Source organism: Leptonychotes weddellii, chromosome 15 (assembly GCF_054177405.1).
Source record: "Leptonychotes weddellii isolate Sample4059 chromosome 15, ASM5417740v2, whole genome shotgun sequence".
Taxonomy (NCBI): Eukaryota; Metazoa; Chordata; class Mammalia; order Carnivora; family Phocidae; genus Leptonychotes; species Leptonychotes weddellii.
Genome location: NC_138383.1, coordinates 49,118,183 through 49,130,435, shown reverse-complemented (window position 1 = coordinate 49,130,435; position 12,253 = coordinate 49,118,183). Strand labels below are relative to the sequence as shown.

General features: G+C 49.6%; 1 protein-coding gene across 7 annotated transcripts in view; it reads left to right on the top strand.

The window, feature by feature from the left end:
• Nucleotides 1–12,029, top strand: part of CNTROB (centrobin, centriole duplication and spindle assembly protein) — a 22,088-nt gene extending 10,059 nt beyond the window's left edge. For 3 of the 7 annotated variants that reach the window (XM_081805768.1, XM_081805766.1, XM_081805767.1), the window contains 10 exons: nucleotides 6,899–7,032; nucleotides 7,417–7,542; nucleotides 7,711–7,873; nucleotides 8,598–8,856; nucleotides 9,698–9,834; nucleotides 10,055–10,118; nucleotides 10,294–10,467; nucleotides 10,611–10,743; nucleotides 11,222–11,294; nucleotides 11,483–12,029. In XM_081805768.1, coding sequence (XP_081661894.1) covers nucleotides 6,899–7,032; nucleotides 7,417–7,542; nucleotides 7,711–7,873; nucleotides 8,598–8,856; nucleotides 9,698–9,834; nucleotides 10,055–10,118; nucleotides 10,294–10,467; nucleotides 10,611–10,743; nucleotides 11,222–11,294; nucleotides 11,483–11,608 — 1,389 coding nt within the window. In that variant the 3' untranslated portion in view covers nucleotides 11,609–12,029. Of the gene's footprint in view, nucleotides 1–6,898; nucleotides 7,033–7,416; nucleotides 7,543–7,710; nucleotides 7,874–8,597; nucleotides 8,857–9,697; nucleotides 9,835–9,998; nucleotides 10,163–10,293; nucleotides 10,468–10,610; nucleotides 10,744–10,966; nucleotides 11,130–11,221; nucleotides 11,295–11,482 lie in introns of those variants that run through there. The other 4 variants (XR_014140630.1, XR_014140631.1, XR_014140632.1 and 1 more) reach the window with 4 other exon arrangements.
• Nucleotides 12,030–12,253: the final 224 nt, after the last annotated feature.

Sequence of the window (12,253 nt, the reverse complement as noted above, 5' to 3'; positions counted from 1 at the left end):
GGACTCGATCCTGGGACTCCAGGATCATGACCTGAGCCGAAGGCAGTCGCTTAACCAACTGAGCCACCCAGGCGCCCCTGTGTTTGGCTTTTGACAATATGACTATGATGTGTTGTAGTGTAGATCTCCTTGAGTTTATTCTGTTTAGAGATTGTTGAGTTTTGGGGATGGGTAGATTTATGTCTTTTATCAAATTTGGGAAGCTTTTGGCTGTTTTTTGAGATTTTTTTTTCCTGTTCTTTCTCTCTTTCTTGTCCTTCTGGGACTTTGCTAATGCATCCATTGGTATGATGTCTCACAGGCCCCTCAGGTTGTTCATTTTTCTTGATTGTTTTTTCCTGTTGCTCATTGGATTAGATAATTTCTGTTGCTTATCGTCAAGTTGGTTGGCTCTTTCTTCTTCCTGCTGAACTCTGCCATTGAGCCCCTTTGGTGAAATTTTTAAAATAGTTTTTATTATTTAGAGCAGTCCTATGTTCAGAGCAAAAGTGAGCAGAAGGTACAGAGATTTCCCATATACCCCCTACCCCCACAGATACATAGCTGCCCCCATTACCAACATCTCCCACCAGAGTAGAATGAATGTTTGTTACAATTGATGAACCTATATCAACACGTCATTATCACCTAGAGTCCGTAGATTACATTAGGGTTCCCTCTTGCTGTTGTACATTTTATGGGTTTGGACAAATTTATAATGACATGTATCCACCTTTATAGTGTCACACTCAGTTTCACTGCCTTAAAGATCCTTTGTGCACTGCCTGTTCATCCCTTCCTCCCTCTAAACCCTGGCAACCACTGATCTTTTTCCTGTCTCCATAGTTTTGCCTTTTCCAGAATGTCATATAGTTGGAATCCTACAATGCGTAGCCTTTTTAGACTCACTTCTTTCACTTGGTAATATGCATTTAAGTTCCCTCTGCACCTTTTCATGGCTTGTTAGCTTGTTTCTTTTTAGTGCTGAATAATATTCCACCGTCTGGATGTGCCACAGTTTATATATCTGTGTGCTTACTGAAGGACATCTTGGTTGCTTCTGATTTCTGGTGGTTGAGAATAAAGCTTGTAAACATCCATGTGCAGGTTTTGGTATGGACCTGAGTTTTTAACTCCTTTGGGTAAATACCAAGGAGTGTGGTTGCTACATCGTATGGGAAGAGTACCTTTTGTTTTGTCAGAAACCACCACAGTGTCTTCCAGAGTTGTAGCACCATTTTGCATTCCCATCAGCAATGAATGAGCGTTCCTGTTGCTCCACATTCTCTCCAACACTTGTTGTGGTCAGTGTTCTGGATTTTGGTTATTTCAATAGGGGTATATAGTGAAATAGGGGTATGTAGTGGTATTTAGTGAAATTTTCATATCATCAATTGTACTTTATAGTTTCAGAATTTCTATTTGGTTCTTTTTTATAATTTATGTCTCTATTGATGTTTTCTATTTGTTCATACAGTATTCTGATTTCATTTAGTTTGTTGTCCAAATAGTTCATTGAGCATATTTAAAACTGTTGATTTAAGGTCTTTGATTAGTAATCCCAATGTCTGGGCTTCCACAGGAAATATTTCTGTCAAATCTCTTTTTCCTTGGGCGCCTGGGTGGCTCAGATGGTTAAGCGTCTGCCTTCGGCTCAGGTCATGATCTCAGGGTCCTGGGATCGAGTCCCACATCGGGCTTCCTGCTCCTTGGGAGCCTGCTTCTCCCTCTGCCTCTCTCTGTCTCTCATGAATAAATAAATAAAATCTTTAAAAAAAAAAAAATCTTTTTCCTTTTTTTTTTTTTTTTTTTTTTTTAAGATTTTATTTTTAAGTACTCTCCACACCCAATGTGGGTCTTGAACTCACAACCCTGAGATCAAGAGTTGCATGCTGTACCAACTGAGCAAGCCAGGCGTCCCTAATTTTCTTTTTCCTTTGAATGAGTTGTATTTTCCTGTTTCTGTGTTTTGTAATTTGTCGTTGAGAACTAGACATCTTAAATATTATAATGTAGTAATTCTGGAAATCATATTCTCTCTCCTCAGATTTTTTTTTTTTGATGCCTGCAGCCATCCATTTGTATAGTGACTTTTTCAAACTGTTTTTGCAAAGTCTCTATTTCTTGTTGTGTGTGGTGACTGACATTTCTGTTTTGTTACCTCTGTGATTAGCCTGTGAGTTGACAGAGATTTTCTTAAATGTCTGAATTCTTCTCTCAAATGAGTATATATGTCTCTTTAAATCTTATGATTGATGCTACCAGGGAAGCCTCTGCAGGGGCCCAAAACAAAGGTGGTTGTTTGCTCTGGTTCCTCAGGGAATTGCCAAACTGTCCAAAACACCCAATCCCACGTTTTTGGAGGATAAGGTCCTTACCTACCACGCTCACTTCAGCCAGTCCCTCTAGTTTCCCGGGCTACCATTCCTGTGGCTGCAGAGGGCCAAGGGCTGGGGGATGGAAGCAGACTCACATCCCCAGCTCTTGTACCAAAGCCCAGCAGCCTCTGCCTTCATCAGGCACTCTCCTGCTCGTTTAAGTATCTGATCAGGTTCCAGAGTTCCCAAATAGTGGGTTTTGATATTTTTTCCACATCTCAATGGATGTTTTGGCAGAAGGACTAACCCCTGCAGTTTTCTATCCTGCCATTTTCCATGAGATCACTGTTTGTAAATTCTGTTTTAAATAAAAAACCACCATAAGACATTATTAATGTTGTTCTGTAAAGCCAATATTCATTTAGAGGTATCCACATATTTTACTATTTTCTCTGTTGTTCTAACTTTCTTTGAACTCAGACCTCCCATGTGAGATCTTTTTCTTGGTGGAAAAATCTCTCATATGTATGTATGTATGTATGTATGTGTGTGTTTGGTTATTTAATTAGTTTAGTTTGAAATGACCCTGAGACTATGACCTGAGCCAAAATCAAGAGTCAGCTGCTTAACCAACTGAGCCACCCAGGTGCCCCTCTACTTATTATTTTTTTAAGATTTTAGATCTTAGAAGAGATTTTAGAGATTTAAGAGAGTGAGAGAGAGAGAGAGAAAGCCGGAGGAGGGGCAGAGAGAGAAGCCGACTCCCGCTGAGCAGGGAGCCTGATGCGGGGCTTGATCACAGGACCCTGGGATCATGACCTGAACTGAAGGCAGATGCTTCACTGACTGAGCCATCCATGCACCCCTCTACTTCTGTTTTTATTATTGATTTACAGCTTAATTTTGTAATTAGAGAGCATGGTCTTTTAAAAAAATTGCTTATGTGTTTTCCACACAACTTTTTGTTTTGAAATATTTCTGTCTTAACAGAGTGTTGCATGAATAGTGTAATGAATGATGCTTGGATTCACCAGCTGACATTTTGCAACGTTTGTCTGTTGGGCTGGACCTCCCTGTCCCTCTCTCCCTGTCCCTGGCCCCATCACTGGAGAGTTTCTGGTAGACATGAGAGAATATAGTATTTTTGTTACTTAAATTCTTTGAAATTTTTTGATACTTATTATCTGTTCTAATATATGGTCCATTTTTCTACGTGTCTCATGTGTGCTTGAAAATATGTATCTTATAGTTGTTGGGTGAAGTGTTTTATATGTGTCTATTTGTATGTGTGTCTAGTTTGGTAATTGTGCTATTTAAATCATTGTTTCCTTAATGATTTTTTTTCTGTTAAAATCTCACTGACTGTGGATTTTTCTATTTTTCCTGTAGTCTGTCAGTTTTTGCTTTACACATTTTAAGGCCATTGTTAAGAGCATATAAATTTTAAAATTGCTACATCTTTCCTGGTAAATTGGATGTTTTATCCATATGAATTGACTCTCTTTATCTCTTCAGGCTTTTTACCTTAGAATCTATTTTTGCTTAATAATATAATGTTACTAGACTTATACCAGCCTTTTTAAAAATATTCTTTTAAGCTTTTTCCTTAAAGTAGAGCTTGCCTGGCAAATATTTTTGTAATCTTTACTTTCAGCCTTTATATATTTGTCTCTTAATTGGAGCATCAAATTCTTTTATATTCAGTGTATTTATTTATGGTTGGATCTATGTTTCAGCTTTAGATTTTATTTTGTCTTACCTCCTTAATCTTTATTTTTCTCTCCTTTCTTGTCATCTTTTAGATTCATTACTTTTTTCTCATTTTCTTTTGTCAGCCAGTTTTAAAGCCAGCTAGTTTTAAAGTTTCTGTTTGTTTAGGGGTTACTTCAGAAATTATAACATGCATATTTCAATCAAAGTGAATTTATTGGAGGTAATTATCATGGATAAAGAAGGGAGCCAACATCAACATGGTTGGGTGGTTCCCAAAGAAGTTTTAAAAATACTTTTAAGATTTATAAAAGTTATCTGTAAGGCAAGTTTGAATAATACAGAGGTAGAAAGCCTTGGTTACCTTTCCTTACCACACCACTTTGTGTATGCCCTTTCAGGATCTTTTCATTTGAGTTTGTGGGTTCCTGCTTTATTATTTAAGATGTATTTACTTGAGAGAGAGGGTGAATGAGCCAGTGGGGCGGGGGTGGGAAAGGCAGAGGAAGAGAGAATCTCAAGCAGACTCCTGGCTGAGCATGGAGCCAGTCATGGGACTCGATCCCAGGACCCTGAGATCATGACCTGAGGTGAAACCAAGAGTCGGACACTCAACCGACTGAGCCACCCAGGTGCCCTCGTGGGTTGCTGCTTTAAAAAAAACATACACACTTGTTGCAACTTGTCACTGTTACCTCTTAATATAAATATCTTTCCACGTCCCGTATTCCCACTACATGGAGATAGATGTACGTTGTGATTTTGAAGAATTGTATAATGTCGCAGTGAATGGGTGAATCGTAGTTTTCTTAAGCATTTTCCTTCTGATGAGCAATGTGCACCGACACCAATTTTTTTCACTATTGAAAGTAGTGCTGCGGGCGCCTGGGTGGCTCAGTCGGTTAAGCGACTGCCTTCGGCTCAGGACATGATCCTGGAGTCCCTGGATCGAGCCCTGCATCGGGCTCCCTGCTCAGCAGGGGGTCTGCTTCTCCCTCTGACCTTCTTCCCTCTCGTGCTCTCTGTCTCTCATTCTCTCTCTCTCAAATAGATAAATAAAATCTTAAAAAAAAAAAAAAAGTGCTGCAGTGAGCATCATTATACATAAATCTGTAGGATAGATTCCTTAAAGTGCTGTCGCCAGCTCAGAGGGAGTATATATTAACTCTTCCCTTGGAAGAATTTAAGTAATGAGCTATCTAGAGTAGTCAGTATCAGGAAGCAGAAGTTAGAATGGGGCCGGAGTGGGAGGAAATGGGGAGCGACTGTTCGGTGGGTATAGAGTTTTAATTTTATAAGATGAAAAGTCCTAGAGATCTGCACAGTAATGTGAATAGGGTTAACAACTACTCAACTGTACTCTTAAAAGTGGTTAAGAAGGTAAATTTTATATTATGTGGTCTCTTTTACCTCAGTTTTTAAAAATTAAAAAAAAAAGCGTTGGTGTAATGACGAAGGGTTTAGTATGATGGGAGAGAGGGGGTGGGTGCGTAGCCATGTAAGCCCTTTCAAGCAGCCAGAACTTCATTCTTCAGGCAATGGGGGCATTCAGACGGTTCCGAACAAGGGCAAAAATTGAGCACATTTGTATTTTAGAATATTCACTCAGGCACAAAGTGGAGGATCTACTGGGGCCAACGTGAAGGAGGGTGGCGGGTAGAATAGAGGCCAGGAGATCAAGTAGACGTGAGATAATACTGGATTACCGTAGTCGTGAGTGGAGGAGTAAATTCAGGAGGTGTTAAGGAAGTAGAAGGAAGGACCCTAAGGAAGGTGGAAGGAAGCAGGAGTCAGGGATGACTCTGGGTTTCAGAGAGTGTGGGTGTTCCAGTGGAGAGCAGTGCCATTAACTAAGGCAAGAAATAGAACAGGAGAGGTTCGAGCGTAAAACACCAAATGAGCTCAATTTTGAATGTGTTTTATTTGAGGTGTAGCCAAGTACACTTACTCAGGAGGCTTCTGGGTGTGTGGGCTTAAAGTCCAGCTAAAGAGAGAAACTTAGAAAGTGCTTTAAGGTATAAATGGTAAGAAAAAACATAGCCTAAATGCTCCATGTTTGTTTTATTTATTTTATTTTTTATTTTTTAAGGATTTTATTTATTTATTTGACAGAGAGAGACACAGCGAGACAGGGAACACAAGCAGGGGGAGTGGCAGAGGGAGAAGCAGGCTTCCTGCGGAGCAGGGAGCCCGATGTGGGACTCGATCCCAGGGTCCTGGGATCATGACCTGAGCCGAAGGCAGACACTTAACGACTGAGCCACCCAGGTGCCCCAATGCTCCATGTTTATTAAACACGTGTCAAAAGCACCCGTGACCCGGAATGTTAGTTAGTACGGGGTCAGAGAGAAGAATGAGGACAGAATTCGAGAAAGCATTCTGCCCCTCCGGGCGCCTGGAGGAAGAGTGGTGGGCTGGGGCCGGGGAGCAGGGGGCGCGAGGTCACGGGGCTGGCGGCGGGCGAGGCAGGGGTGAGGGAGGCGCGCTTTCCGGAGGAGATTCACGCCGGTGGCAGGTGTTGCAGGGGGCACCTCAGAAGACAAGAGAAATCACTGTGGGATTTGGAAGTTCAGCTCTTTGTCGCGGAGGCCTGTGAGGGGAAATCAGGTTTCGGTGAGTTGCAGAAGGACTGTGAGGTGCGAAAGAAGAGGCCGGATGCAGCCCCATCCTGCTTTAGGAGCAGGGGACAGGGATGCCTGCTGCGTGTCCTAGAGATGGGCTCCTTCTACCTACCACTGCTGTTGGCTAAATACACATTTCTTTGGTTCAGTGCGACCTTTCCTTTCGTGCGCCTGTGAAGCACCTAGTCCCGCATGGGAGCCTCCTTCCGTCCTTGTGGCAGGAATCAGGCGCGGATGGAGCTGTTAGCTCTCGCCCTCCTTCACCCCCAGGCGCGGTGTGAGAGCCAGCGGATCCAGCTACAGTCGGAGCTGACCCTGCAGCTGGAGCAGCGGGTGAGCGAGCGCCTGGCGCAGGCCCAGGAGAGCAGCCTGCAGCACGAGGCCTCCCTGCGGGAGCATCACAGGTACCCGGCACTTTCCGGATCCTCTCGGGTCCCTCCAGCCCACAGGCTCCCTCCTGGCTGCCCTCAGGTCCAAGTCCCCAGCGCCCTTGCCTTGATGGGGACGGCGCAGAACTGCCCCTCTCCTGCCCCTCCCAGGCCCACTTCCCACATCCCCTCTTCCCTACCAGTAGTTTTCTGGAAATGCTTCTTCAGTGAACCACTATCCCAGTCTGTGCCTCTGGGGACCCGGTCCCGAGACACCCGCTCTGTCCCCTCCCTGCTCCCCGAACCCCGCTGTGCCTTGGCCAGGCGCTCTCGCTGTGCCAGGCGCACCTTCTGGCCCTTTCCTGTTTGAGGACTTTGGTCTCCAGACTCAGCCCTCCTTCCTCACCCGTGTCCTCCTAGGAAGCAGCTGCAGGACCTGAATGGACAACACCAGCAGGAACTGTCCACTCAGCTGGCTCAGTTCAAGGTGGAACTGGCAGAGCGAGAGGAAAGGCAGCAGCAGGTGGCTCAGGACTATGAGCTCAGGTGCGGCTCCCTGCGGCGGCCCTTTCAGGCCTCCGTCCGTTTCCCGCGCGTGGAGCCCAACCCGGGCCTGTGGGCCTGTCCGCGTCTGCAGTGGCCCCGGCCCCTTGCATAGTCACGGAGGCCTGCTGCCTCAGAGGCCGTCCTCCCCTCTGCCGTCTTCCCCCCCAGACTGGCCCGGGAGCAGGCGCGCGTGCGTGACCTGCAGAGCGGCCGCCAGCAGCTGGAGGAGCAACGGGCCGAGCTGGTGGAGCGACTCCAGGCCATGCTGCACGCCCACTGGGAGGAGGCCAACCAGCTGCTCAGCGCCCCCACCTTGCCTCCAAACCCCCCGGTAGGCATCGCCCTCGAACGCGGCTGGTCCCGAGGTCGGTCCTAGCACCCGTGTTAGGGGGGAGCAACCCCATGTGCTCCCTTGAAGCAGAACCGCCTCATCGAGGGAAGTCTCTGCCGTGGTCACCGCTCACCCAGGCCGGCCCGGGCCGTGGGGCCCAGCTCTCCTCCCCCAGCCCTAGAGGAGTCTCACCCCTCGCCCTATTCTGGTGGCATCTTCCACTTCCTCCTCGTGACTCTTCAGTTTTTATTTTAAGCTAAAATCTTTTTTGGAAAAGATAATAGCGTGCACGTGGTAAAAAAGGAAATCCAAACAGTTCGAAAAGGTGTGTGGTGGGAAGTGCTCACCGTCCTCCCCTGCCCCGCTTGCTCTGGGCCCCAGGGGTGGCCTCCCGTGCGTGGCCGTGTGACTTCTCATTTGGCCCAGTGTTTATTCGTGGACATCAGAGTCGTCCTCTATATCCTGCTTCCACGCGCAGAGCTGACGTAAATATCATTCACATGTGTCCTCGTGCAAGCCTGTCTGTAAAGCTTCTGGAGATGGAATTGTGAGGTCACAAGTAAGCATTGTAAAATGGGATGGAAGGTGACAGATGTTACCAGATCCCCTCCTAAGGACTTTCTACTCACTTGTCCTCTTAAACTTGGAATCGAGGCGTCTGCGTCCTGGCTCGTGTCTATACGTGCACAGAGCGTGATCCTCTTCCTGCCTCTCGTGTGCCCAGGTTCCTACCACCAGGCCCTCCAGCCCTGGGCCTCAGGAGCCAGAGAAGGGGGAGCGGAGGCTGTGGACTCTGCCTCCCGTGGCCGTGGCCCTGAAGCCCGCACTGCAGCAGAGCCGGGAAGCGGGGGATGAGGCGCTTGGAGCCCCACCTGTCCTCTGCAGCCCGTCCCCAGACCTCAGCCTCCTGCTGGGCCCCCCTTTCCAGAGCCAGCACTCCTTCCAGCCCCTGGAGCCGAAGCCGGGCCTCACCTCATCCTCCGGTAACCGGGGACGCACGTCACTGGGGTTCCCCGCGTACGCGCTCGCGGGCTCCCTCTTAACCTCCTCTCTGTGTGGGGCTCAAGCAGTTCGTTTCCCAGACGTCTCAGTGACCAGAAGGTGCGAGGAGCAGGCTTCAAATAAAGGGAGTGGGAGCTCATGGGAGTCTGATGTCACTGGGGTGATGAGAACCGGCCTTGGGGCCGTGCGGGCTCTTGCCACCGCCCCTCCCTGCGCAGCTCCTTTCCCTGGTAGACAGCGCTCTCTCTCATGTTCTTGCTGCCCTCACCTCGGCTGGCACATGGGTTTGGCCAGCTGGGACATTGGCTCCAGCTGATAGTCTAGACAACCGGGGAGAGACATTGGTGTCCGGGTCAAGGAGAGGCGCTCTGATGGGTCGGTGAGCGTTCCTCGGGTGCAGGGGCGTTTCCTGGCTCGGTCAGCGGGGACTTGGGTGGTGCGGACCTCACAGCCCAGGTCCAGGGAAGAATGAGGGACGGATTACATCACGACTTTGATTGTAAAAATCATGTAGTCATAGTTAAAGAGAATGAGGGCCCGAACATGTCTCTTAATCCCAAGCCATTCTGAACGTTGGTTTCTGTTCTTTGGGGAGTTTGTGGTGGGATTTCTTTGCCTAGAGTCCCAGTAGCACAGCTTTCCCCTCTTGCCCACACTTCTCAGGACTCAGCTGTACGTTCTCTCTCCAGCTGCTGTAAACTTCTCCCAGCTGGGATGCCCCTGCTGTATTTAAGAGGCCTCTTTCCCTTGGCATTTGGGGGGTTGATTTGGGGAGGATTCCCCTCCCCTACAACACACACGCGGCCCCGTTTCACTTCCCAGCCGGGGGCTTCCACCCTGACCACAGGCCGGAGCGGCCGTTCCCTGAGGAAGATCCTGGGCCCGACGGGGACAGCTTCCTCAAGCAGGGGCTGCCAGCCCCCTCCCAGCTCGAGGGCCTCAAGCATTTTTTGCACCAGGTAAGAGAGGGTCCACCCGTCCCACCTCACCTCCTTCTCCGCGTCTTCATTTTCTCCTCCTGCGGCTGCACCCCCTTTCAGGACTGGAGCTTCTGTCCCAGTCTGTCTGATTCCTGTCTCGTAAGCCCCTTCTGGAACTTCCCCAGCCTCTGCCTCCCTCCCAGACCCAGATCTCTTTCCTGATCGGTCCTCTGGGCACCTTACTGTCTTGTCCCCACAGCTGCTGGAGACGGTACCCCAGAACAGCGAGGTCCCGTCTGTTGATCTGTTGCCCCCGAAGCCTGGTGAGGGCCAACTCTGAAGAAGGCTGGGGCCGGGCGTGGGGAAGGTGGGAGCTGGTTGTCCGGAGTGGACCTCTGGGAGCTGGCAGAGATCATAAAGCCTAACGAGGGCTGGGTGGTGGGGTGTCCTTGGCTCTTGCCCCGTTTCCTGATTCTCGAACCTCCTTCCTCTTGCCAGGTCCGCTGGCTGGCCCGTCATGGGAGGAAGCAGCCCCGCACGTGCCACACCTCCCACCCCCCGTTCATAAAACCAAAGTGCCCCTAGCCATGGCATCCAGTCTTTTCCGGGTGCACGAGCCTCCCTCAAGCCACTCCCAGAGCAGCGGTCCCAGCAGTGGCTCCCCAGAGAGGGGTACGTGGGCCGTGGCTTCCCGGAATGTAGACAGGGGAGGTCTTGGGTGCGGAGCCGGGACCTGGGACTGAAGGCCCTTCTGGGTTCCCGGCGAGCTGGCACCGGGGCCCCAGGGTGACCGGCATTCCCGACGCGCCTCTCAGGTGGAGATGGGCCGGCTCCCGCAGGGCAGCTGATGGACGTGTCTCAGCTCTTACGACTGTACCAGGCCCGGGGCTGGGGGGCGCTGCCTGCCGAGGACCTGCTGCTCTACCTGAAGAGGCAGGAACAGGGCAGGTACCAGCCTGGAGGGCAGGGAGGATGGGGGGGACGGAGGGGGTCAGGCCCGTGGGCAGCCCAACTCAGGCAGGGAGGAGCGGGCTGGGTGCGGTTCACGGATCCACCGGGAAGCATCCGTTGTTCTTGCCCCGGGACGAAAGCGCGGGGAGCGGTGGGCCCACGGTCTCCTCTTCCTCTGCCCCTCGCTGCTCCCGCCTCTCTCTGGTCTCTTCCTTTCTAGTGTCCATCTCCTCACCTGTAAACACCACCTCCGTGTCTTCATGTCCTCCTACCTTAGTTTTCTCCTCTTTACCCTGCGGCTCAGAACTCAGAATCTAGGACTGTGACCTCCTAGTATAACTCACTAGTGAGTCCGCCAGTGTCTCTTCCCGTTTGATCCCCAGGTCCGTCTCATTTGTTCTTCTTCCCAAGAGGCAGATTGGGGAGTGGGGTGGGGGGGCAGCTCCCCATCCTCATCCCTCCATTTGTGTGGCAGGACGGACAGCCGAGGGGATAATGTCCCCAGAAGGAACACAGACTCCCGCTTGGGTGAGATCCCCCGGAAAGAGGTGAGGGATAGTGGTGCAGGGACGGGGGCGTGGAAGGGCCCTTGCTGACTGGTCCCCAACCCCTGCTTCCTGTGCGTCTTGGGTGGCGCGGTCTCTCCCCTCTGCTGGTTGACCGTGGCCCCCTCGTGCTCGGTGCCTTTCTGCGGTGACGGGGAGGCCAACTTTCCCTCCTCTTCTCCTCACCCCAGATCCCCTCCCAGGGGCTCCCTCGCCGCCTCGCTCCAGCCCCTAAGACTGAAAAACCTCCAGTTCGCAGGAAAGGCGGGCACCCCGCCCCCAGCAGCATGAGGAGCCGGGGGGGCATCTGGAGATGAGCCCCTTGCCCTTTCTACTCTTCTCCTTTTACTAAATGCTCGAGGGTCTGTATTCGAGTCTCAGACTCCTAGGCATCTGAAAAAATGGAGATTTTATAGGAAACTACTTTGTAAAGAAACCTCATTTGGTTTGAGAATGTTTTTTATACGTTATATGTTCCCGTATTCTATTCTGTGGAAAAGACAGGAAGGCTTTGAAGAAAGACCGCCTCTGGCTAGGTTCGAGAAGTTCCAATGAGCTAAGGTTCAGTGTTTTGAGAGTAGAACGTGCAGAGCGATTAGCTGCGGTTGGCAGTGGAATTATGGAAGATTCTAATTTTCTTTATACGTTTCTGTATTTCTACATTTTCCAAAACAAGCATGTATGACTTAATAATCAGAAAAAACAAACTTGTAATAAAAGAGTAAATTATTGTATAAAGAGTTTGAGTAAAAATTTGATTGTTGGGGGAGATTATTGGTTCTTTTTTTTTTTTTTTTAATTTATTTTGAGAGAGAGAGGGAGAGTGAGCGAGAGAGAAAGCACAAGCCAGGGGGAGAGGCCGAGGGAGAAGCCGACTCCCCGCCGAGCAGGGAGCCCGACGCGGGGCTCGATCCCAGGACCCGGGATCATGACCTGAGCCGAAGGCAGACGCTTCACCGGCT